Source organism: Protopterus annectens, chromosome 8.part0 (genome assembly GCF_019279795.1).
Source record: "Protopterus annectens isolate FY-2018-M chromosome 8.part0, PAN1.0, whole genome shotgun sequence".
NCBI classification, from domain to species: Eukaryota; Metazoa; Chordata; order Ceratodontiformes; family Protopteridae; genus Protopterus; species Protopterus annectens.
In genome coordinates, this window is record NC_056741.1 from 207937040 (window position 1) to 207961109 (window position 24070).

Below are 24070 nucleotides of genomic sequence, written 5' to 3' on the forward strand. Positions count from 1 at the left end.
ACCACAGTGAAAATCTTTCCTATAGCTAACTTCACACTACTAAAGACAGAGGTGGGAGGTTTCACAGCCCCCACGGTAAGGGAAAACACTGCTCAAGATACAGAAAGATTTACAAATGCACTCTATAAGCACCTACAGGGATGTATGGATCGTACCATCACTGGTAATCCAAGACTCATTCCTCCAAGACAAGGACACCAGTCTGGTGGACCCCTGCAATAAACAGGCTATACAACAGAAGTAGGACAGTAGTCCAGAAAAAAGCAAATGCCAAGAAGGGCAGACATCCGTGACCAGTATTAGTAAGAAACTTAGGTCCCTCATGAAATCATCCATGGCTAACTTCAACAGGAAAATAGGCAAGGATTCGAAAGATAACCACAAAGCCTTCTTTGGCTATGTCAAGGGTCTAAGTGGTAACATACACATTTGCACTGTGCCGGTGCAATATAGCACAAAATATACTGAACCTACTAATATCGCCAACATCCTTGCAGATACATTCAGTGCAAACTTCACCCCCTATAGAACCCACAACAAATACCCGTAAAGTACAGTATCCCAGACATCAGAGACACACAGGTGGAAATAGCCCTCTCAAATGGCAAAACACATCGTCAATGGAGGCAGATGGTGTCCCAGACTACATCTTCCAAACACTACAAGACAAACTAACCCCCCCCCACCTAATTAAGCTTTTCAACCTCAGTTTCTACACAGGCTACATGCCCATACAATGGTGCATAGCAACTCCACCAAGGTGGAAACACAACTGACCATGGTAACTACCACCCCATAAGCCTGACTAGCCTGGTCTGCAAAGCTATGGAGCACATCCTCATGACACTCATTAACAAAGACATTGGTAACCTCCAAACACTTGACCCAACCCAGGTCAGCTTGGTTGAGTGCAGATCATGTCTACTGAACCTGTTTGACGTCTTACAGACAGTCACCAAGGCATTAGATGAGGGGAGAGGTGGTTCACACATACTACCTGGACCTTGCCAAGGCTTTTGACACCATTCCCCACTCAGGTATTTTTGATAAACTCATCAGCCTGTACATGAACCCATACATCACAGGATGGGTTGGCAACAGGCTTACACACAGAACCCACATGGTAAGACTAGCAGCCTCCAGGTCCAACTCTTAACCAGTCACAACTGGTGTCCCACAGGACTCAGTCCTGGGACCCCTACTGTTTGGCATATACTTCTCAGAGGTACAGGGAAACACAGGTGGACTACGGCAGACCATGTTTGGCAATGATTGCAAACTGGGAGCCATAATTGACAGTCCAGCTGACACAGACATCCTTCAAAGGGCCTCACAGAGACCGACACAGGGTGTCAAAGTCATGGCCTCAAGCTAAGTGCCACAAACTACATGGTCATTCCATTTGGGAAAAACTAAACACCCACATATTAACACATAAGTGGCAGTCACCTTAATACAGGCGAAGTAATAGGGGGATCTTGGGACTAAGGTAGATAGTGATCGCTCCTTTAACAATCATATCTCCAAAGTAGTTAGGACATCCTTCTATGTAGGCCATCTGATTACTAAAGGGTTCGCATCTAGACATACTTAGGTTATAGTGCCCCTTTACTCGTCACTCATCAGTCCCATCATAGAGTATGATAACCCATTTGGGATGTACCTCAGAAGACACTTCCGACAGCTGGAAGGTCCATGAACGTACCTCATCAAGAGGATTACTGGCCTCAAACATATGTCCTATGCAGCCAGACTGAATAAACTCCTGCTTTACTCAGTGGCATCTTGTTTACTCAGAGATGATCTCTGCTGGCCAACAAAGCCATGTCCAACTCAGGCTTAATGGATATGCTTCACCTATGGGAATCCATGTCACAGTGAGCCACACGCTGTAGTGAGCTAAACCTTGCCACAACAATAACTAGAACATGCTGTAGGGACAGATTCCTGTCACAGAAACTCCCCATGCTTTGGAACAACATCCCTAATTACATTATACAGAGCCCCTCACTAACACTCTTCAAGAGAAACCTTGAAGAGTGGATGGGGAACAGTAGATACACCCAGGGGATCCCACCATTGGCTCTGCTCCACAAAGGAACAGTTAATTAATCAATGGAGTGGCAAAAGCTGACACATTTTGGTTAGGTTTATGAATGCCTATAAACCTATACATACAGTATCAGCACATGCTGATACCGTAACTTACTGTTCAGGTGTTGACTTACCATGTGCCAATAGCAGTTGTGTGCGCAATAGTTGAGGGCTGCCTATGTTGAATGCACACATCAGACTGCCTATACATGACAATTTACAGGTAGTCTTGTGTTTGTGCCATCCATTTTTACTCTGTGTGTAGGTGGAGAAAGGTGTCAGTCCCTAGGTGCCTACACTGTGCTGTGTGTGCTATATGTTCCCTCTTTGCTAAGGCATGGGCATACTGGGCACGCCTCCATCTGCCTACTGGGGCTGGCTCAGGGTCTTCGTGGTCTGAGTATCTCTGTGCCTGTGGGGCCCTTGGCAATGGTGGTGAGCTGTGAGGGCCTTCACCATTCTGTCCCTGCTGCAGCTGTTTCCACAGAATCATATCGTGTAGCATGGCATATACTATGAAGATGTGGGCACACGTGCCTGGAGAGTACTGCAAGGCTCCATCAGAAATGTCCAAGCAATGGAACTGTGATTTAAGCATCCCAAACACATGCTCTGTGATGATTCTGGTTTGTGCGTGTGCCTCATTATGGAGTTCTTGCATGGGTGTGTGTGTATTTCTGATGGGAGTCATCATCCATGGTTCCAGTGCATTGCTAGCATCCCCCACCAGGTCACCACTTGGGATGTCCACCATGGCAAATACCTGATACAGCTGTGAGGCATGCCAGATGTGAGAGTCGTGATAGCTTCCAGGGCTGCAAGCACACACATCCATGATAAGGTCCTGAGCATTGCACATGACCTGGCAATTGATGGAGGGATATCCCTTGCAGTTTATGTAGCCCCTACCATGCTCACTGGGTGGTGGCTTGATATGTATGTGCATGCAGTCGATTGCACCCAGTACCTCCGGGTATTCTGCCACACGGTGGAAGAGGCGCATATCGCTGGCCATCTCCTCCTGTGTTTGCGGGAAGTATATGTGCTCATTGGCATGTGGTAACATGACATCCAGGAACTTGTGACGTACTCTCGATGCTGATGCCTGTGAGATCCCCATGGTATCCCCAATTGGCCTTTGAAAGGTACCTGTGGCTAGTATTCTCAGGCTTACACATACCTTCGTATCCACTGGGATGGGTTCCCCTCTGTTTGTTCTGGCTCTGAGGCGTGGCCGGCACAGCTCCACAAGTTGCTGTAGGGTGTCCCTGTCTACCCTGTAATGCTCTACTATCTCCAGATCATGTAGCCCCTGGTAGGTTATCCTGGGTCTGAACACTCTTCTCCTCCTCTGGTGCCTGAGGTAGTTGTCAGTATCATCCGCCACACCATCTTTAGTCTCCCAACACATGCTGGTGGATCAAAGCTATGGCAGCCCCTAAAATGCACATATTAAAAGTTCCCCATATGTATACATCAATGGTGCAGAGTGTATGGGAATACACAAGTGTGTGTGAGGTACTTTCACACTTTATACTATTGTGCTATGGATGCTGCTGATGTCATTGGCTGCGTATGAGCAATTCCAGCTGCAGGGTATCTTAATTATGGGTTTTACAGTGAGTACTGCAAGTGTGGGGCCTGTAGTGTGGAGTTATGCTTGCCTGCCTTGATTAATCTGTTGCCCTTTAATTCACTTTTACACCTGGACCCCCTCCCATTGTCAGGCATGCATCCACCTGCCAACTTTCTTGTTTTGTACTTTCCCTACCCAGTCATGTGTTGCAAAATGTGTTTTGTAGCTGATATAATGCAATTCTGCTTTGTTCTGCTGTGACACTTTACTGTTTTCTTTGCAGTACAGCCCCTCCCCTTTCTTGTTCTGCAGGTAGCTGCTTGCAGCCTTGTTAGCTCTTATCAATGGGCCACTGTAGGATACTAGGTGTTAATTAGTCATTTGTACTCCAATTTCCCTGCTGCAGCATTTCCTTATTTTTTTTCCTATATCTTTCCTGTTTCAGCTCCAGTGCATGCCGCACAAAAACGTTTATCGAGTTTAAGTGCATTTTAATCTCCGTTCACATGCATACTCAGTTACCTTGTGTGCTATCAGCTGAGCAAAGCTATAGCCAGTTCAACACACCCCTTTTCTGCAGCTTTGCTTAGCTACAGGAAAACCAGATTAGCAATGCTCCAATCTGCTTACAGCAAAGGTGACACACCCCTCTCTTGATGTCATTTTTATCTCAAGGGCACACCAGTGATTCACTATTACTCCTCTCATTTGCATGGCATTGCCTACTAATTCCTAGCTACTGCATAAAATACTGTCACAACCCCTTAGGAACCCTTGCACCATGGTGGTGTAACATGCCTGCCATTGACTATTATGGGGAAATCATGATATGTGTTACATTGCAGTTTTATTCTATATTTTTCTATTTTTCTATTTTCCTTGCAATCCCATTTGCGAGCCGCTGCCCTGTGCTTAAACTTCGCAATAGTGCGAAAAAAATAAAGTAAATGTCCATTTTTTATATTTTGCACATGTTTTTTATGCCAATGGCTATATATTTAGCCATTGGCATATATTAACAATATAATACATGTGTTTGGTCAGCTGTCATGGCTCCGATTTTATATATGCAAAAATGCAAACCGTTTTTTTACAGTTTACATTTCTGCATGCTTACACTATGCCTGCACCACTTCCTGGATCGCAAAATACATTCATTTGCATGCTACACTGCTGCAAATGGGGTAATTAGCATACAGGGGCCGTGGGCTGTGCGGGCTTAGCGTACGCAGGCAGTGCACGTGGAAACAGCTCATACCTGGTTCGCTTGCCGGCCATACTTGGTGTTGGAACGCCAACTCTACGCCTGCACCTGGTGCAAGCTTCATGAATCCCGGGGAGATATATATATATATATATATATATATATATATGTGTATATAGATTAAAAAAAAAACAAGAAAGAGCTAATATTTATGGTGTTGGGAGGACAGGAAGGGGGAAAAGACGTGAAAGCACTATAGGCTTGGAGGACATGTGGGTAATAGGCAATGAGGAGTCTCATGGAGTGCAAAAAATGTGGGGATGCAGGGGGAGCCAGTAGTCATAAGGTGGGGGGACACCTTTAACTTCCTTGTCTAGGCTCTCTTTCAGTTAAGGCTGGGCCTGAGCCCAGCAATAAGATGATGCTAATATTGTTCCCCATTATGTCATCATGGAGGTCAGTTCATAGATTTTGTTTTTTTTTTTTTTGGAAAGGCACTATGTTCATGATAGGGAACAGAAAAATAAATTAAGTCCTCTTGATGGGGAAATAGGGTTGTAAAATATTTTGTCTACTATTCTACACAGTACAGAATGCTCTTGAAGCCGGCCTTCTATAAAATAAAACAAAATCGAGCATTTTTTTCAAATGTTTAAGTCAGGACCTGCCTGGAGTGATATGTTCAATTATATGGGCATTTTATGAAGAGGTACATTAGAATAGTGACACACTCCACAGTAAAAATGGAAAATGAATAAAATATCTAACAATCTCGTATTTGCTTAGCTGGGCCTCCATTAGCTGTGAATACAGGATGTTAATTAAAGCAACATACATCAACGGTCTATGGCAGAGAAACATCTTATCCATCAGTCGGCAAATGTACCACTGATGGTAAGGGACACATACTAAACTTATAGGAAGAAGAAGGGGTAAAACACTTCTACTAGACCTAGGTTCCCAATTTTGGAAAGCACCTCTTTAGAAGCAAAAAAAAAAAAAAAAAAAAACAAAAGCAGTGCAAACAAAATGCAGACTTTGCAAGCCTACAACCATTAGTGCATTCCCTTACTTACTGAATGTTTATTTACTGTTTCGGTGTTTTGTACATAGCACTTTACTTCCAGAAGGAGTTTAAATCACAAACTTTCATGATATACCATGCTAATTACCAGAAATAACAGACTAACAAATATATCACAAGTTACTTGAAATAAAACAAAGAAAAGAATACGGACTTCACAGATCTCGTGAGCTCCTGTAACCTGCAGCAGCACATCAAAAGCAGAGTTTTAAGAGGGCAGCAATCCTAAATTAGCCGCCACTAATCATTTCATACATTCAGTAGTGACCAACTGCACTACTGAAGTCAATGTGTTCAGTGACTATAGGAGGCAGTAGTTCCACACTTTTACTTATTTATTGCTTGCTCACCAGGTCAGACTAGATGACTAACTTGAAATTATTCTTACAGGGCCACAGAAATAAAGTACAATAAATGTACAGATGAATAAGAACTATAAGAGTATAACCTAGTGCATTCTAATTCAGGTTTATTCTAAGCTAGTTCCCTGCATGTAAACTAATTAAGAGAACAGTCAGGATAACATGATGCACACATAGGGGTTTGATCACTGCAAACTACAGAACACAATTTGCAGAGCTTTTCAGTTTCTTATGCAGAGCATTTATATATTTCAAGACCATGATTTTTTTGTAAAGTAACAGACAGCCTCAGTTAACAAGAAATGTTGTTAGATGTGCAGATTGAGGGAATATGCAGCCTGCATGAAAGCAGCGGTTAAAAAATATCACAAAACCAGGGCCATGGAATCCAGCATCACAGTGGTTAACATTGTCACCTCACAACAAGAGGTTCTACGGTTCGATTCTCGGCTGGGGTGCCTTCTGTGTGAAGTTTGCATGTTTTCCCTGTGTTCGCGTGGGTTTCCTCTGGGTACTCTGGTTTCCTCCCACATTCCAAAGGCATGCATCTGGAGCATTTCTCCCCGGGCCTCCGCTGAAAACAGGCTCTGTGGAACCTAGTTGGACATTCCCGGTCAACAAATATTAAATAAATAAATAAAATAAATAAAGCACAGTTGTATTGGTGGTCAGGGATTAACCTGGGAACTAATGTCTAATCATTCCTCATTACTGTTTCAATCTAAATTTAGAGTTTTAATTTTTAGAGTCTTTTTTTATTTTATTTTGGTCATAATACCAGTTAGGTACTTGAGACTCCTCTTTAGCAAAGATAGCTCAGGAACACAAGTTAATATTTTGGCTTGTAGAGTGCGCAAATATTAAATAACATGATTCAAATACAAAACTCCAGCACTGTAGCCTAACAACTAAAGCATCATGTTGGTATCAGACTCCAGTGTAATCTGCATCAGGCATATCCAGCTCCAGACTTCTGTCAAATGGAGTGTTGGCAGAAATGGGGAAAGGAAAAAACTCAATATATTGGGGGGGTGAGAATATTTCTTACAGGACTACGTATTTACATAAAAAATTTACAGCCCGACATCAAAATACAAGATTGCAGAAGAGATAGATGAAAGAAAGACAAAAGTACAGTAATAAATATCACAGTAATCAAACAAAGAAAACACAGTGGTAAAGAAAACAAACAATACTAAAATGACATTTAACCAGTTCCTAAAAATAGAGTGAGTGAAATCTTTGATTTGGGACAAAGTAAATCAAATGTGTAGCTACACTGTGACTACAAAAAAACATATGTATCATCCTTACCATTTTGCCCAACCAAGCTTTTTTTGTGCATGTAATTGATAAACTTTTTAAAGTGTTTTAAAATAGTGCCAAACAAATGTTCTCTGGTTTCTCATGCAGACAGTCTCACTAACTCCCAACACAAGGCACAGTGCACTTGAGGTGATATATTGAATTTTGCACAGCTCAGTTTAAAACTCACCTGGCACAACCTGTTGAACAACTTATAGCTCCAAAACATCTTCCTCTTTACTCAATATTCTGGTCTTGTAGGAGTCTAGACCACCATTATCTTGATGGCTGTGGCAGGGAATCAAAAAGTTGAGCAAGTGGACGTCTCAGCAGTTTATGACACCTTTTATCCTTTGGCAGCAATCTCTTATCTCATGTGTGTAACACATTCAGCACTGTAGATCTTCTTCTCTTTCAGTTGTTGCAGTTAGGGGTCACCACAGCAGATCATCTGATTCCATTTCTTCCTGTCCTCTGCATATTGCTCTGTCACACCAACCGCCTGCATGTCCTCTCTCACCATGTCCATAAACCTTATTTTAGGCTGTCCTCTTTTCCTCTTACCTGGCAGCTCCATCCTTAGCATCCTTTTCCCAATATACCCATCATCCCTCCTCAGCACATGTCCAAACCAACACAATCTCGCCTCTCTGACTGTCTCCAAACCATCCAACCTGAGCTGACCCTCTAATATACTGATTCCTAATCCTGTCCATCCTTGTCACACCCAGTGCAACATCTTTAACTATGCCACTTCCAGCTCTGACTCCTGCCTTTTTTGTCAATGCCACATTCTCAAACCCATACAACATAGCTGGTCTCACTACCCTCTTGTAGACCTTCCCTTTCACTCTTACTGGTACCCATCTGTCACAAATCACTCCCAACACTCTTCTCCATCCATTCCACCCTGCCTGTACTCTCTTCTTCACCTCTCTTCCACACTCACCATTACTCTGAACTGTTGATCCCAAGTACTTAAACTCATCCACCTTCGCCAACTCAACTGCCTGCATTCTCACCATTCCTATATCCTTCCTCTCATTCACACACACATATTCTGTCTTAGTCCTACTGACCTTCATTCCTCTCCTCTCTAGAGCATAATCTCCACCTCTCCAGGGTCTCCTCAACCTGGTCCCTACTCTCACTACAGATCACAATGTCATCTGCAAACATCACAGTCCATGGGGCCTCCTGTCTGATCTTGTCAGTCAACCTGTCCATCACCACTGCAAATAAGAAAGGCCTCAGAGCTGATCCTTGATATAATCCCACCTCCACCTTAAACAGATCTGTCACTCACACTGCAGACTCCATCTCTATCACACTACACTCATACATATCCTGACCCACTCTTACATACTTCTCTGCCACTCCTGACTTCCTCATACAATACCACAACTCCTCTCTAGGCACCCTATCATATGCTTTCTCCAAGTCCACAAAGACACAATGCAACTCCTTCTGACCTTCCCTATATTTCTCCATCAACAGTCTCAGAGCAAACATCGCATCTGTAGTGCTCTTTCCCAGCATGAAACCATACTGCTGATTGCTAATCATCACTTCCCTTCTTAACCTAGCTTCCACTACTCTTTCCCATAACTTCAAGCTGTGACTGATAAGTTTTATCCCTCTGTAGTTACTACAACGCTGCATGTCACCCTTATTCTTAAAAATATCTATCAAAACACTTTGCCCCATTCCTCAGGCATCCTCTGACGTTCCAAGATTTCAGTAAACGATCTGGTTAAGAACTCCACTGCCATTTCACCTAAACACTGCCATGCTTCCACTGGTATGTCATCTGGACAAACAGCCTTTCCATTCTTCATCCTCTTCATAACTGTCCGTACTTCCTCCTTGCTAATCTGTTTCACTTCCCGATTCACTATCCCCACATCATCCAACCTGCTCCCTCTCTCTCTCATTCTCTTCATTCATCAGCCCCTCAAAGTACTCTTTCCATCTGCTCAACACACTCTCCTTGCTTGTGAGTACGTTTTTCTCACTATCCTTTATCACCCTTACCTGCTGCACATCTTTTCCAGCTCAGTCCCTCTGTCTAGCCAATCGGTACAGGTCCTTTTCTCCCTCCTTAGTGTCCAACCTTTCATACAACAGTCCATATGCCTTATCCTTAGCCTCCGCTACCTCTCTCTTTGCCATGCTCCTCATCTCCTTATACTCCTGTCTACTTTCTTCATCTCTCTGACAATCCCACTTCTTTGCCAACCTCTTCCTCTGTATACTCTCCTGTACTTCCTCATTCCACCACCAGGTCTCCTTGTCCTCCTTCCTCTGCCCAGATGTCACACCAAGCACCTTTCTAGCTGTCTCCCTTACTGAATAGCTGGGTAACTACAGCAGAGATGGTAAATCTTCACTGCCCCCCAGTGCCTGTTTTAACTCTTCCCTGAACTCCACCTCACAATGTACTGCAAATGCTGATACATTTAAGTGGTTTATAGCAGGCCTGAGGAGCAAAGAAAGCTAACTATGAGGCAATTACCACCCTGGACAGTCCTCCAGTTGGCATTCCCCCTAAGAGTTGAGAAGCAAAGAAAAAAACATCTTCAGTTCTAGGCAAAGTAGCTAGCTACTATGGTTCTGCATAGTAACATGTTCATATTTTTTCTAGACAAACTGTAACAAAGAGTTACACTGACTTAGTGTGAGAGGTAAACATTCTTTCAAATCATTAAATCATTTAAGCAGTTGTGATATTAACTATGGAGGTTTAAATTACTATTGGTATAAATGGTCAGGACCACTGACTTCAGGGAATGATTGGGATCTTTTCAAAGATGATGATGATGCCCTCTTAACAGCTTGCACATGGAGCAGCCACCTGCTTTGCTCCAAACTACTTATGGCTTTACAGCCAAATACAGTTACTTTGGGGCACAGACCTACACTATTTTTGACAATTAAATCCAGAGTAAAAGAAGCAGCTGAAAGGGTATGCATCATGACGACAGATGCTTAAATGCTTTAACATTAAGAATTGCAGCACATAAAAATATTAGCAGTACTTTTTCTGCAGAAAGTTTCAAAACCATGTACACAACACAGCAAGACAGGATGAATGAAACTCAGCAATATAAACATAAAAATACGTTTATTTCAAATCATAAATGAAATGAGCTTACATTCAGAGATACAGCAGCACCATAATGAAAACAGAACTGAAATACCATACAGATTGTAAAATCATGAGACACAGTCACCATGGATGCAATACTGAGTAAGTAACACATACTAAGATGCACGATCACATACTAAGATGCAACATGATACCAGGTTGTGGGCTGAATTTGTGCCTCTTGAAAACATTTCTGCAACTAAAGTCCAAACAATTTGCTGTTAATGCTAGATTAGCTAGATTAACTAGAAATGTAATTACCAATCAGAAAGAACAATTCCAAACACTGTACATAATCTTGAAAGACCAAAACAGAGATGCCAAGTAGTTCTCACCGGGTATTTGAACAAGCATAAAAATATTTGGCTTCCAAGAACAACATCCTGTGTAGATTTACATTCACAGTGATGACAGAACAAATGCATCTACAGACATGCATCACAAACGACAGTGTTTTCAAGTTTGAAACAATTAAAATAAATAACTGTAAATATACTGAAAAGTTACACAACATTAATCCTGGAAAATGATTACATTATTTAGACAGCTGTTAACAGAAAACATCTGTAGACACAGCATGCCTCTCAACTATGATTTACGCATAGAACTATGATTTCTTTGCCCTCACATTTACAGATTTCCTTCAAGAAGATTTACCCACTTAAGATTATCTACTTTATTAAATAAAGTGAAATAAAAACTGCAGAAAGATTTGTCATCATTGACAGTACATGGTCAAGTTAATAAAGAACGTCTACTACAGAAATTTTAAAAAGTCAGTGCTGTGATTTTTAATGCTCAAAAATTGTAGGGAAACAAAAGTAATGTAAGAAATGAGGAAATATACTTTCAATACTGGCGAAAGATTATAAGGATATTGCAGAAATGTTTTCAAGATACTGCTTGATCCGGACTGCCCTAAGTGTAATTAAAAAAGCAGCATTCACCTCATTATAAATACTTACAATAAACCATCTGGAAAAAGTAGAAATAACATTTAATTCTCAATTTATATACATATTACCGATTAGTAACATCTTTTTGTAAAAAAAAAAAAGAATGCAAAAATACACACAGTGTAAAAGTACACAAAATACTTGAAAAAAAACAAAAAACTGTAACTTAGAAACATGTCACAATTGTGCAAATATTCCCAAATCCTCAGCAGGATCAAAAATTGGCTCCAGGCTTCCATTACATGGCACATTAGCTGTGTCAGTTTAATGAGCTGTGATTGATTAATAACTGCATAACCAGGGTTCAGATATGGAAAGCACAATGGGTATTGTTAATGATTTATGCGTTCCCTGTTTTATCTACTTCAGGATGAGGGTCACAAGAAGCAAAGTTCTGCTGAATTTTACATCATCTGTGCTGATGTGAACGATGGTATGGTTATTATCTTTGTACTTAAAAAGGACTTGTAGATTCAGTTTCAACTCATAGGTTCATAGAGTATAGGTTTATAGATAAGTACTAAGCTAACTGCCCTTGCGAGCCATTTTAAGCCTAGCCAATTATCTCTTGTGAGACTCAAACCCTGTACCTTGTGTTTGTAAGGCAAACAACTTAACCATTAGGCCACCCTCCCAATCTTCTACTGTGAGTTATAAGTGTGTAACATTATCCTTTTCAGACTGGACATTTTTTATGTGTAGCTTCTTGCATTCCACCAAATAAACTTAAATAAAGCTTACGGACAGAGAAGTACAACCTCAGAGGAGAAGTGGCCGCATAGCATTCAGTCACATTATTCTGTAGTTATTTTAAAAAAAAAGGGTATTATATTAGGACTGACAAGACTGCATGTACAAGCATCTATTCAGTGATATGAAACCATTGTCTGATTCTAGCTAATTAAGTGTGACAAAGCATGGTTATCGGTGACGACTGCTTTGTGACGATAACTGTAATCCTTGTAGAAAATGGATCCATGACTATAAGGCCAACATGTATAGTACCTTAAAATGTCTCCTTATCATTTGCTTGCTTGTGTGTGTGACATCTTCTCCCTCAGACCACATATGTAATTTTACTACAACTAAATTTCAAAAACCGCTGTACTCAACAGCCAATCAAAAGAATTCCTATATAATACTAGATATGAAAAGGTGAAATGCACATCCCACTTCGAGTGTCAGCTTTTCCATTCTCAAAAACTTACATGGGAGGTTGGTACATTGGTTAAGATATTGACCTTTTAGACACAAGTTGCAAGGTTTGCACATGTGGTAACTGGCTAGGCTTAAAATGGACCACAAGGGGAGTTAGCCTTGTACTAATCTATGACTATACGACATTTGTGATTAAACTGAACTGACCACCAAAAACTGTGGCAGTGTGCTAGATAACCCACTATCTCCTAAGGTCAAGAAGAATATGCAGCCCTGACCAATTTTCCACACACTGCTTAGCTTTCTGAAGCTAATGGGCAGAATAAATGCAAGAACTACTAGCCTCAAGTTAATTAGAATCCTATATTCTGCATGCCATCTGGAGCTCATTGTAAGATAGCAGACATGTCACTGCTGCCAGATGCAGAAACAAAGGTAAACATTATCAAAAATAGCAAAGCATGTACTCCAACCTCTCTAGCAACAAAAGTCCACAATGCTGCTGAGACACTGACAAAAAAATGTCATTCTGTACAACTGTGGTACACATAGCTTATTAGTCATTTACTATATCAATACAGTGCAGCTTAAAATGGCCTTAGTCCTGAACGCGAAGTAATAATGTCACTGCAGTGGTTACTGTCTCACATGCACAGACCTGGAGATATATTCAGGAAATGCTCTTCCTTAAACATCCTTTGTAAATGTTAAAACTACTCCTATAAAAAGGGGTGTATGAATGGAATTGCCCTACAGTTCCTCTGGGGAGTTTTGAATGCCTTCATGATAATGAGTACTGCATGAACTGTGGTCGATGCAATGCACACAGGAAGTAGCTGCAAAGTAACTAGTAAGCAGTCAAGCTGCATGGCAGCTAGTTTTTACAAGATGTCGCTAGTTGTTGCTTGACCAACTCAGCAGCCTTTTTAGTGAAAATAATAAAAAAAAAAAAAACAAAAAAAAAAAACATAACATCACATGTAGTTCAGTCTTCAACTGGATAATGTTTGAATGCAAAAAATGTATTTAATAAAAGACTGGGCATTACAAAACTGCCAGCATGCACTCATGACATAATTATAACTTCAGTGATAGAGCAGGTAATACACTAAGCCTACATGATGATCAGCTATGGTTCCTCCATTTTGCAAATAGCCATTGCCATGCTGAGGTAGTGAAAGTTCTAAAGTTACAATGCCACATTACATTTTATAGTTACTATCCGATTCGGATCTTAGAAGCAATTTTGTGATGCTCTTTGAAGGGGGGGGGTCCACCTAAGTGCGCCTCATCTAATTACCATGCTACTCCATTTTGACTTCTTCCTGCATTTCACATACAAGTGTCCATCTTATATCAAACCTAACAAAGACAAAGTTATAACATTCTATGCCATTTACGTTCATATAACTTGCTTTGTTAAGCGCCTGTGCTCCAGTCTCCCAGTTTCCTTTAATTTTATAATAACCTTTCTCCTTCCTTCTTGTTTTGGTGACACTTTCTTTGCCACTCTAATTAGACACAGTGGATCAGCACACTTTTATTAAGCCTTGTGGACAGCATGCTTCATTCTCAGTGTTCCAAGTATGTGACATGGTGCTCCACATGTGTATTAAGCTACACACCCTCTTAGGTATTTTCCTTACGATTCCTCTAGTTTAAACACTGCACGTCAACTAACTCCAAGAATGGTCCATCATGCCTGCAAGACAGCACTCCAGAAACATTACTCCAGAAATAATACTTTCTCCTTCCAATGTGGTTTTACACAACACAGTGGGTTCATGTTAACTAGACCTGCTTCCTGGCAATGGAACATGTTACTTGCATCACCTGGAATACAAACACTGAGTGCTATCAAAATGACAAAGAACAATTTCTGTCCAAATATAAATCCCCTGAGGTCTGGATACAGTAGAAAAACACAACTGTCTACATCATGTGTATAACACATGCAATAACAATACAATATGCATTTTGCTAAGAAAAGTGTTTTTATACCACAAGTACAAAGATAGCATAAAAAGATCCAGATTTCACCTCTTTTTACAGAGTTCACAGAACTGCATTATGTCTGTAACAAATTGACTTCAACTTTCCTTAATGAAGTCAAAACTTGTGACCAGCACAATCCTAGAATATTCCTGCTTACAGCATTCCAGCACAGCTGAACTCCCAAGATTCCTAGTAGAAAACACAGCATTGTCTAACTGATTTCTAACAAGCTGTCCACAGTGCTTCTCTCTTTCTTTCACGGTGCATTATTCCATCACTTCTAAGCTTTGGCGCCACACATATCCACAGTTTGTGAGACTTCATTCCAAAGCAGTTTTGGCCCATCTTAATTATTAGTGAAGTACACCTGGTCACACTCTTTCTGCCATATACAAGATGAGTTCATAGGTCACCATCATAGTGGCAGTGTTAGGGATCTGCCTGATAAGCTGAGCCATGAGTCCCCGGTAGAAAGCTGTGTACCCTTCTTCCTTGGCCACAAGCCGTACTGTCCGCAGGAAAGAAGTGTACTTCGTCCCCTCTTCTCTTAATCTAGTTCTGATTACCTCTGGAAAAAAGAAATACAAAGAAACAAGTAAATAAAACCGCAATGTAGCTCACACATTGTTTAAAGAGATGCATACAAATTCTCTCTAAACTGGAAATAAAGCCACAAAGTAATGCATTTTCAACTTTCTACACACCAAGTTATAAAACTTGGAAAGCATTGCGTATGGATGGTCGCAAATTTAATCATAACTCTGAAATGCAAGGTAATCCCACATACAACACAAAGAGCTTGGTTACTAGCAAAATCAGATACTTTAGAGATATGTTTGTATGGTTGCTGGACAAACTCAAGATAGCAGTTCTTTGCCTCCTTACATCTCCTAGGCTTATCTAAAGGACACATAATACAAAACACTTTTGTGTCTTACTATTCATTTGTAACAAATTAGTGCCACATAACATACCTTACTGCATAACAATTTCAGTTACTTCCAATCTGTAGCAATGCTTCATTTTTACTATCTTATACATTTGTTTTCAGTGAAATCGATTGTACTACAATCGGCTTTATCTTTTCTTTTTCTGATTTTATAGGTAATTTTCCTGCATGTTATGTTGCCATATAAAACTTTACTTTAGCTTCACTTGCTGCCATTTTGTAGAACTTGCTGCCATTTTGTAGCACTGTGTTGCTTTTATATTACTACTTTTATGATTATTCTACAGTGTAGGAAATTACAAAGATATTATTGGATACAGTTACAACTGAGGTAAATAACTTTTTTCTCTTATGTAATTAAAATTATATTAAATTCACTTCAATTTATCAAACCAGACAGCTAATATTCTGAATAACCACAGCATTAACTCAATGTGGTGTTTTAGAATAGCTATTAATGTTCTTCAACTTTTCAGAAGTCTGTCATCTCACTAGGTTTTCTGAGCCATCCTGAAAATAGAACCCTGTGCCATATATACTATACTAAACAATACCTAACAATAAAATTGAAAAAAATGCAAACTAAATCCAGTTAGTACTGTAAGGAAGAAACAAAAACAGTTAAATTACCATGTGGGTATGCGACACACGAGGCGCATGTCTTTGAGATGCCTGCTGAGACCATTAACCCGAGAAAGTCCCAAGAGTCTTGATTCACATGGGTTGTCCCTGGAGGTGTCAAGTACCGCTCTTGTCTCAGACGTTGTTTCAGTGCCTCGTATATTACAAAGTGGATAATAGTCTCAGATATCCCTGCATAAGAGGCTGTCATTCCTCTGTAAAACCCGCGGAACCCTTGCATTTGGTAAACTCTCTTCACACATTGAACTGCATTCATTTTCTTCTGACCACGTTCCCTTCAAACAGAAAAATAAAAAATGAAGCAAGAGAGTCAGACTACTATCTACTCGCATGTCCTATACTTTATTACCTTCCTTAGAATAAGTGGTATGACTACATGTCCAGTTAAAACTGAACTTTACATTAACACAAAAGAAGTAGCATTAAAATGCTAGAAAACAAGTCCTAACAAACAAAATGATGCTTTTCAATCCATCAGCTCTAGTAACTTACCAATCTACAGTTCTCCGATTCTCTAAATTAATGTATTCAGTGTATGCACAATCTTAAATCTGACAGGTTAAACAGGAATTTGGACAGTTCGATGCCAAAATTGACAGAATGGTGGCTGCAAGGCTATACTTGCATATCCAGCTAGACTTTAAGATTTCAGGGACTATTATCTGTGTATGTTCCGGCAAAATGATAAAGTAGTATTTTTCAAGTATGGTACTATGCAAACAACTTTAGAAATCCAACATCTTACTGCTTTATAAAATGCTGCTACATTTGGAAGTTCATTCCTTTTTCTGTGTAAATTTTATGCAGATGCCTTAAGTAGCATGCACATTTTTCTATAGGGAGTAAAAAAGACTGTGCTCAAGCTGACTGCATTAATTTAGAATGTTATGAATGCCCAGTATAATTTATGATAATGCATTTTTTGCACTTGTTAAGTATCTCGATTTTGATTTCTGCTAATGATCTATCTGACCAATAGCTGTCAGCTCTGGTAGTTTGAGTCAGATTAACCCTTACATCTCAACCTCAGAGTAGGAAATCTGGACAAAGCCAGAAATAATGAGGGGACAAGGGCCAAAAAAGAGGGACAATATTTAAACATTGCTCTTACAAACTTAGAAAGTTCATAGAATAACAGATTTTGCAATGACATACGCTTTCTGAAGGTATGAAGTCTGCAACTCAAATATCTGTCTTTATTTTCTGACTCTATTACTCAGTGATTTTCTGATGTTTGCCAAAAAACACAATTTTATGAGAAAAAGACCAAAATATGAAGCAAAAATCTGCACATTCTGCAAAAATCTGTACAGCTGAGAGGGATGGTTAATCTGGGATATATGCTGGATTACCCCTCATCTGAATTCAAACAGAATGGGATTCTCCTTATAAGTAACATAATTTGCACCTAAAACCCAAGTAGTTCTCAAATGTACCTTAATTTACTCCATGTTCTTGAAAGCACCTTAGCTTTAAATCTCAAGGAATTCCCCCAAGGTAGACCCCTTCTCCTTGAAAGCACACCCAGCAGCTTTGGCAGTCCACTGTAAAATATTAATTCTAATGCAATTATCTTTCAGCTGTGACACCCTCACAAGTGAACTTCAGTAGAAAGAAGCCTTGATCCTGTAACTCTGATATAAGTGTAACTGAACACATACATGAAGTCTTCATTTCCAACATGGGGTCTCTTGTGAACATAGCTTTACATTGTATTCTGCACTGTACAGCTTGCAAACAACAGTCCAACAACATTACAAGTTTGAGGATATAAAGAGTGCTGTTGCAAAGCCTAATCTTTCTACACCTCAGTATTCTATTTGTCAAATTTGAACTGCAGCTTAGGTATGCATGTGTTGCAAGAACAAACCACAATCCTTGCTTGATACACATAGGGCTATCATACACCAGAATCAAATCTGGAGCTCTCCCATCCCAGAAATGAAATCCACTTACATAAATCATCTTGTTTCAGCCTGCTGACCTAAAGTTTGCCCATGTACTTTGACTATATGGGGATCGCAGCAATGTTATCACCAACTAGGGTAACACCAGCAGACAAACTCACTTAAAAAATATAACACATCTATACTTTTCCAAAACCTAGACTAAAAAAAAAATAAATAAATAATTGAGAGTTATGCTACAGACTCCAAGTAAAAAAAAGAAAACCTTTTCACTACATTTGTTTTTGGTTCGCTTTCTGTTTATTCTGTGATTACACTACCTTTTCCTTGCAAAGCACTCTCCAACATATGGAGTTAAGTGTAAGTACTACAAACAAACCTCTATAATAAAACATATAGTCAGATTTTGTTCTCATTAAGTAGAGTAATACAGAAGTAGGAAAACAGAACACAAGAACTTACTTTGCTTCAAGCTGTAGCCTTGTCTTCACCAACCAAATGGGGTTGGTTGCTGTAATTGAAGAAAATCCTGGAAAAAAGAGCTATATGTTAGATGTGGTAATTTCTACGCATGTACTAAAGAAATACAGAAAAAGGTAAAAAGGCTGGTTTGGCCAGTGGCTTGATGATGCAAGTTACTGACTGATCTTTAGCATCTGAAAATCTAACATTCTTACTCCTTCCTGTGTTTCTGTCTTTAGTGTTAGTGATAGGTTCCTATCAAATCATTACCACATTGGGTTGGGAGGAGGACTACTTACTAATAAATCCTGAAAAGGAAAGCATTTTATTATTTGCATTATCTCTGTGCAGTGACCTGGGTGAAACTCCCAACCATGGAGAATGCATGGGTTAATGTTCTTCCCAAGACTTAAAACATTACACAGTATTTTTAAGCAACAGCATTCAATAGAAAGATGAAGCAGCAGAAAGATGAAATGCCTGCTATCATGATCAGTGTTAAGGACTCTTCAGCCATGAGAACCAAAATCCTGGAGAGAAACCATAAAATGGAGCAATGGTAAATAAGTGCAGAAGTCATTAAACTACAGACATAGCAGACAAGGCGGGAAATAATGTAATCTGGAGATGGGCAGTAGTAAGATGGGGTAAATTAACAGCTTACTAGTGTAGCATAATGGAAGAGTAGAGCTCAAGCTGCAGAATATGAAATGTAATTTTCTCATCAGGCTAATATGTTATGCCACCTTCCCCAACCCTTCTTCTCCTCACTTTTTACATATTTTATATGTGCTGCGATCTGACCTGCACTGCTTAAAATGACTCTGTCAAACTAAATATGAAGATGCAAAAATTGGGCTACTTCAAAGTCTAAGATACCCATTTCATACTGCTGCTGCAATTCAGAAATATCATACGAGATTCCAGGACTAAGATAAATCTTGTCCTGACTTTCTTAACATGCAGTTCAGCAACTTGCACTGATTCTAATTATTTTTTCAGTCTAAATTTTTATCATCATCGCCAGATGCAAGAAAAACATAGTCAGGAAGTCCAAAAATGCCTTACCAGCAAAGGCTGCTGAGCAAATGTGCACTTTCTTGGACTCTGGTTCAAAGATAGTGTTGAAATGTTCTTTTGCTCCTGAATATGAAGCAAAATAAATGGCCCTTAAAAGAAATGAAAACACAAGTCATTTGCTACTGAATCTTCTAAGGAATGGATGTATGATCACAATTACTATCAAAACTCTAAATTTATCATTTTTTTTCTTCATAGTACATTCTGTTAATAAATAAGCAATGTTCTACTAAACACCTGCATTACATTTAATTATTTCTGTATGAGCTGAAAAATTTCAGTTCAGAATTATACCTTGATGGTGCAACTCCAACAAGATTTGGTCCAAGTCCTCGAAAAAGGGAGCGTGCTCCTTCCTTCTCCAAAATTGTCCTGAAAACCAAAAATACAAAATGTTAGTAAAGTCCTGTTTGTGCTTCCCTTTAGGTCTGCACAAATTTGTTTAACACCAGCTACTCAAACACAAGACTAATTGAAAATGTGCTAATATTTTGAGAACACATGGGTTTTCTGAGTTTTGAAAGAATCATATATGAGAAAATTATTTTCCAAATATAGCACTATTCATATTCAATCATCACTCACTCTTACAGACCATTGGCAAAGCGATTAGCCAAAAAGATGCTACGGCTGCAAATGCAATGTGTCCTACAGGTCAGAACTAAAATGTAATGGGCAACTTGCAATCAAAATAAGAAAACCAAACAAAATACCATTAATGCTACAGAGGAAGTTTCACTGCTAAATGGGGTGGGCAGGTGACACATAAAATCCAGTGCCCAAAGCATATGGTACAGCAGGCAATGTTTTAATGCACAATGTGAATGAAAATACAGCAGAAGGAATTCTAGGAAAAAAAAAAACAGGACTGTCTTAACTCTGCCACAGTTAAGTTTGTGTACAAATCACTATGTAAACCTTAGCCGATACACCACCCACTCCTACAAATCTAATGATCAAATGCACTCACTCCCTCTCCTACAAATCTAATGATCAAATGCACTCACTCTGCAACACAAGCCCATGATATTCTGACATCCAAAGCTAAAACTGACAGGTCTTTAATGCTTCATACTTTACCAAGTTACATATGTTCAGCTTATTCTGTACTCCACCTACTTTTCTGAGCCTGGTGATACACGTTTCAGCTCCATGTGAACATGCAGCAAGTCACTTTTTCTGGCTAAGTGACAACATTAGACTTTCTGGTCACTCAGTGAGCATGAGCCAGCAGCCTGATTTCAGTGACCTTTCTCCTACACTCCAATGGTACACTGCTCCTCTGAGCAAAGAGAATCCAATCAGATTTTATTTATAACTCAGCAAAGACTCGGGTTTTCCCTGATTAAGCAGACAAGGCCATCAATCTACAGTTCATACATGTAACCTTGTGTGTGGGGGGGGGGGTTGTACGGAGGAGGTGCCATGCTAACAGACGACACTGAACTTTCTGGTAGAACAGCTTAATTTCCCTCCTGGTAATGTGAACCAGACACTGCTGGCTGAAAATATGCAGCATCAACATTTTCCTCGTCTTACATATGTCGAGTGATTCCGTAAGAAATATATCATGCAAGACTGGCAAGCTGATCAACTTTTCAATTTAAGGCACTATTGATCAAATAACCAGCATTCACTGTAACATACCTAAATTACATTAAGTATATTAGAAAAATAGTGAATAATATACTGGTGTACATGTGAAACACTAAGGAACATTCTGACAGACATGACAGGGGTGGAAATGAATGTTTTCTGCTTTTTAGTATTTTGATTTATTAAAGCAAAAATGGGTAATATTGCTTATTACAAAACAAAAGGATTCAAGCAAAACTGGTAGATTCAAATAAGGGATAATGCAGAAAAACAATCCATCTTCAATCCCCTTGGGATACAGTATGAGCATATTTCACAGAGGGAATGAATACAGCATCTGACCTGGTGCAAGGACAACTCTGGGCCAGGAGGATGCACTGCAGTGTCCACTGTCCAGCACAGCCAGTGGGAATAAGTCTTTAAAATGGGCAGTCAGAATGAGCTCTGCAGCTCCACTTTATCCTCACAATTTCACAAATTCATGTTTTTGTCAATTAAAAAATGTACGTAGTGGCCATTTTCACATTCCTTTCTGACTAAAAATCATAACAGAATTGTTGCAAAAAGAAAACCCTTCAGCAGCATAATATAAGCTCTCTGCCTGCCTCACTTTTCTCTTGTGTGTGTTATACACCTGGTTCTAGGATAGCACCAACCACTCAAAAACTAACAAAACAATATACCTACTACAAAGTAAAGCTTGCTGAGCTGCAAATTTTACTGCAAGGCCCTTAGCTATAGGGAAACTTGGAAAATTTTGCTTAAAAAGAATTGCGGTAGCACAAGCTAACATAAATAGTTTACTACATTATATCATTCTAGAGTTAAAATGAATTCAGATAATATGAAAAAAGGAGAAATGCAATGAAGCCTTACACGCAACCTCCTCTCACATTTGTGAACATTAATATGAAAGTAAGCAGATGGCAAAAATGTGAAGCAATAAAAAAGTCTAAAGTAGGCATGACAGTCCCTTGTGGCAGAACAGATGTGGATATTAGTGTTCTACCTGGATCAGGTAAACACAGACAGTACCATCTAACAAAGCACCAGCACGTAGTTTGGATTTGTCAACAGGAGGGTGTATATGACTACAGCTGTATCCTAAGCACTTTACTACTTTACCTGTCTCTTAAGCCCCTCTCCCAGTAAATATACAGCTTCAACATAAAACTCAGAAGTGATGGGACATGTTATGGCCCAGGCTCACAGATTCAAGGCAATACCAATCCAGCAACTTCCATGACTCGCATAAAAAGTTACAGCTCCTAAATTTTCTATTTGTGATAAACATTTTTTAGTCTAAATCTAATGACATTTGGCTATTTTTGTGCAAGTTCTTCAACTGCTTCCTAATAATTTCTCTCTTTTACTGCTACTTGGTCAGAGTTGAAATCTGGTTCTTAAACGGTCAGTTGCACTGTATTACAGAGCCCAACTAAGTCAGTTGTACCCTCCTTGCCACTCCTATATGACGCATTTTGTTACTGGTACCGACTGCAAGATCAGAAACTTAGAATAACAGCTGCTGTCCCACATTCTATTTCTTTCAACCTCAGCAAGTTGAGTTTGAGATATGTTGACTGAACAATGCAAAAATATAAATAACTGACTACTTTGCCCCTACAAGCATATACACACCAAAACAACTGTATTTTGATGCTTACTTCAAAATCTGTAGGAGACCTGGTGATAAGGGTGTCGAGCGGACAAAGCTGCCACCATTAATGGTCTGAAGATGCACCTGAGGAAAGTAGATAGGGCGAAAGGTTACACCAGATGACTGAAGACGAGTCTTTACAACCTCCAGGGGGCAGGTGAGTATGGCTCCTGCTGTACCACCGCATCTGAAAAAGAAAGTGGGGGGAGGGGAACCATTAAATTCACAGCAATTCAAGGCAGAATTACCCTAATTTAAACTTTCAATGTTTATTTATGAGACTACAGACGATACAAAAGAGAACAAAATGAATATCCTTAAAAGTGTCGCCCTCATGAATGTAAACATCTCACTAATTTTACCCACTCTAAGTTTCAAATAAATTTTCTATTTTTCCATTTTGTTAGGTGTGCAATCCTACTGAAACAGCAGAATCTTTTAGCTAAACAGACCAAGAAATACAAGAGAGTTAAAAGATTTGGTGAGGGTCATTAAGTACACAACTAGATGCTGGCGGCACTCAAACGCTGGACTGCAAGTTTGCTAAAAACAACCTTTTTTGCAGGTTTACTTGCTAGGGAGGCAGGCAGATTACAAAAAATTGCAAGGATGACAGTGATGCACATATATCTTTTTTGTAGCAACAAACTCATCCATTTAATAGAGGTGGGGGAGGTAAGGCGTTTCAAAAAAGACTTTACAGTTCCCAAAGTAAATGCAAGGCCACAGGAGCACCCTATCCTCTCTAATCCAAAAAGTAATATGAAAAATAGGATGCTCCTCCTCCCCTAGAAGTGAGCCTTGTCAAATCTGTCACACATGCAAAAGTGGAGAAAACTGTACTCTGTTCTTGCCAAGGAGGGCAAAAAAATGATTCATTAGTAATGCAGCA

At 39.7% G+C, this 24070-nt stretch overlaps 1 protein-coding gene across 1 annotated transcript in view; it reads right to left on the reverse strand.

Annotated features, from left to right (window-relative positions):
• Positions 1 to 12541: 12541 nt before the first annotated feature.
• The window catches only part of LOC122808701 (solute carrier family 25 member 36-A-like), a 33158-nt gene continuing 21629 nt past the window's right edge, over positions 12542 to 24070 (reverse strand). Inside the window, exons 2-7 of the mRNA XM_044079688.1 lie at positions 23186 to 23365; positions 20217 to 20294; positions 19911 to 20011; positions 18843 to 18909; positions 16462 to 16748; positions 12542 to 15450 (exon numbers count right to left, since the gene is read on the reverse strand). Of these exons, the coding sequence (XP_043935623.1) occupies positions 15254 to 15450; positions 16462 to 16748; positions 18843 to 18909; positions 19911 to 20011; positions 20217 to 20294; positions 23186 to 23365 (910 nt within the window). The 3' untranslated portion in view covers positions 12542 to 15253. The remainder of the gene's footprint in view (positions 15451 to 16461; positions 16749 to 18842; positions 18910 to 19910; positions 20012 to 20216; positions 20295 to 23185; positions 23366 to 24070) is intronic.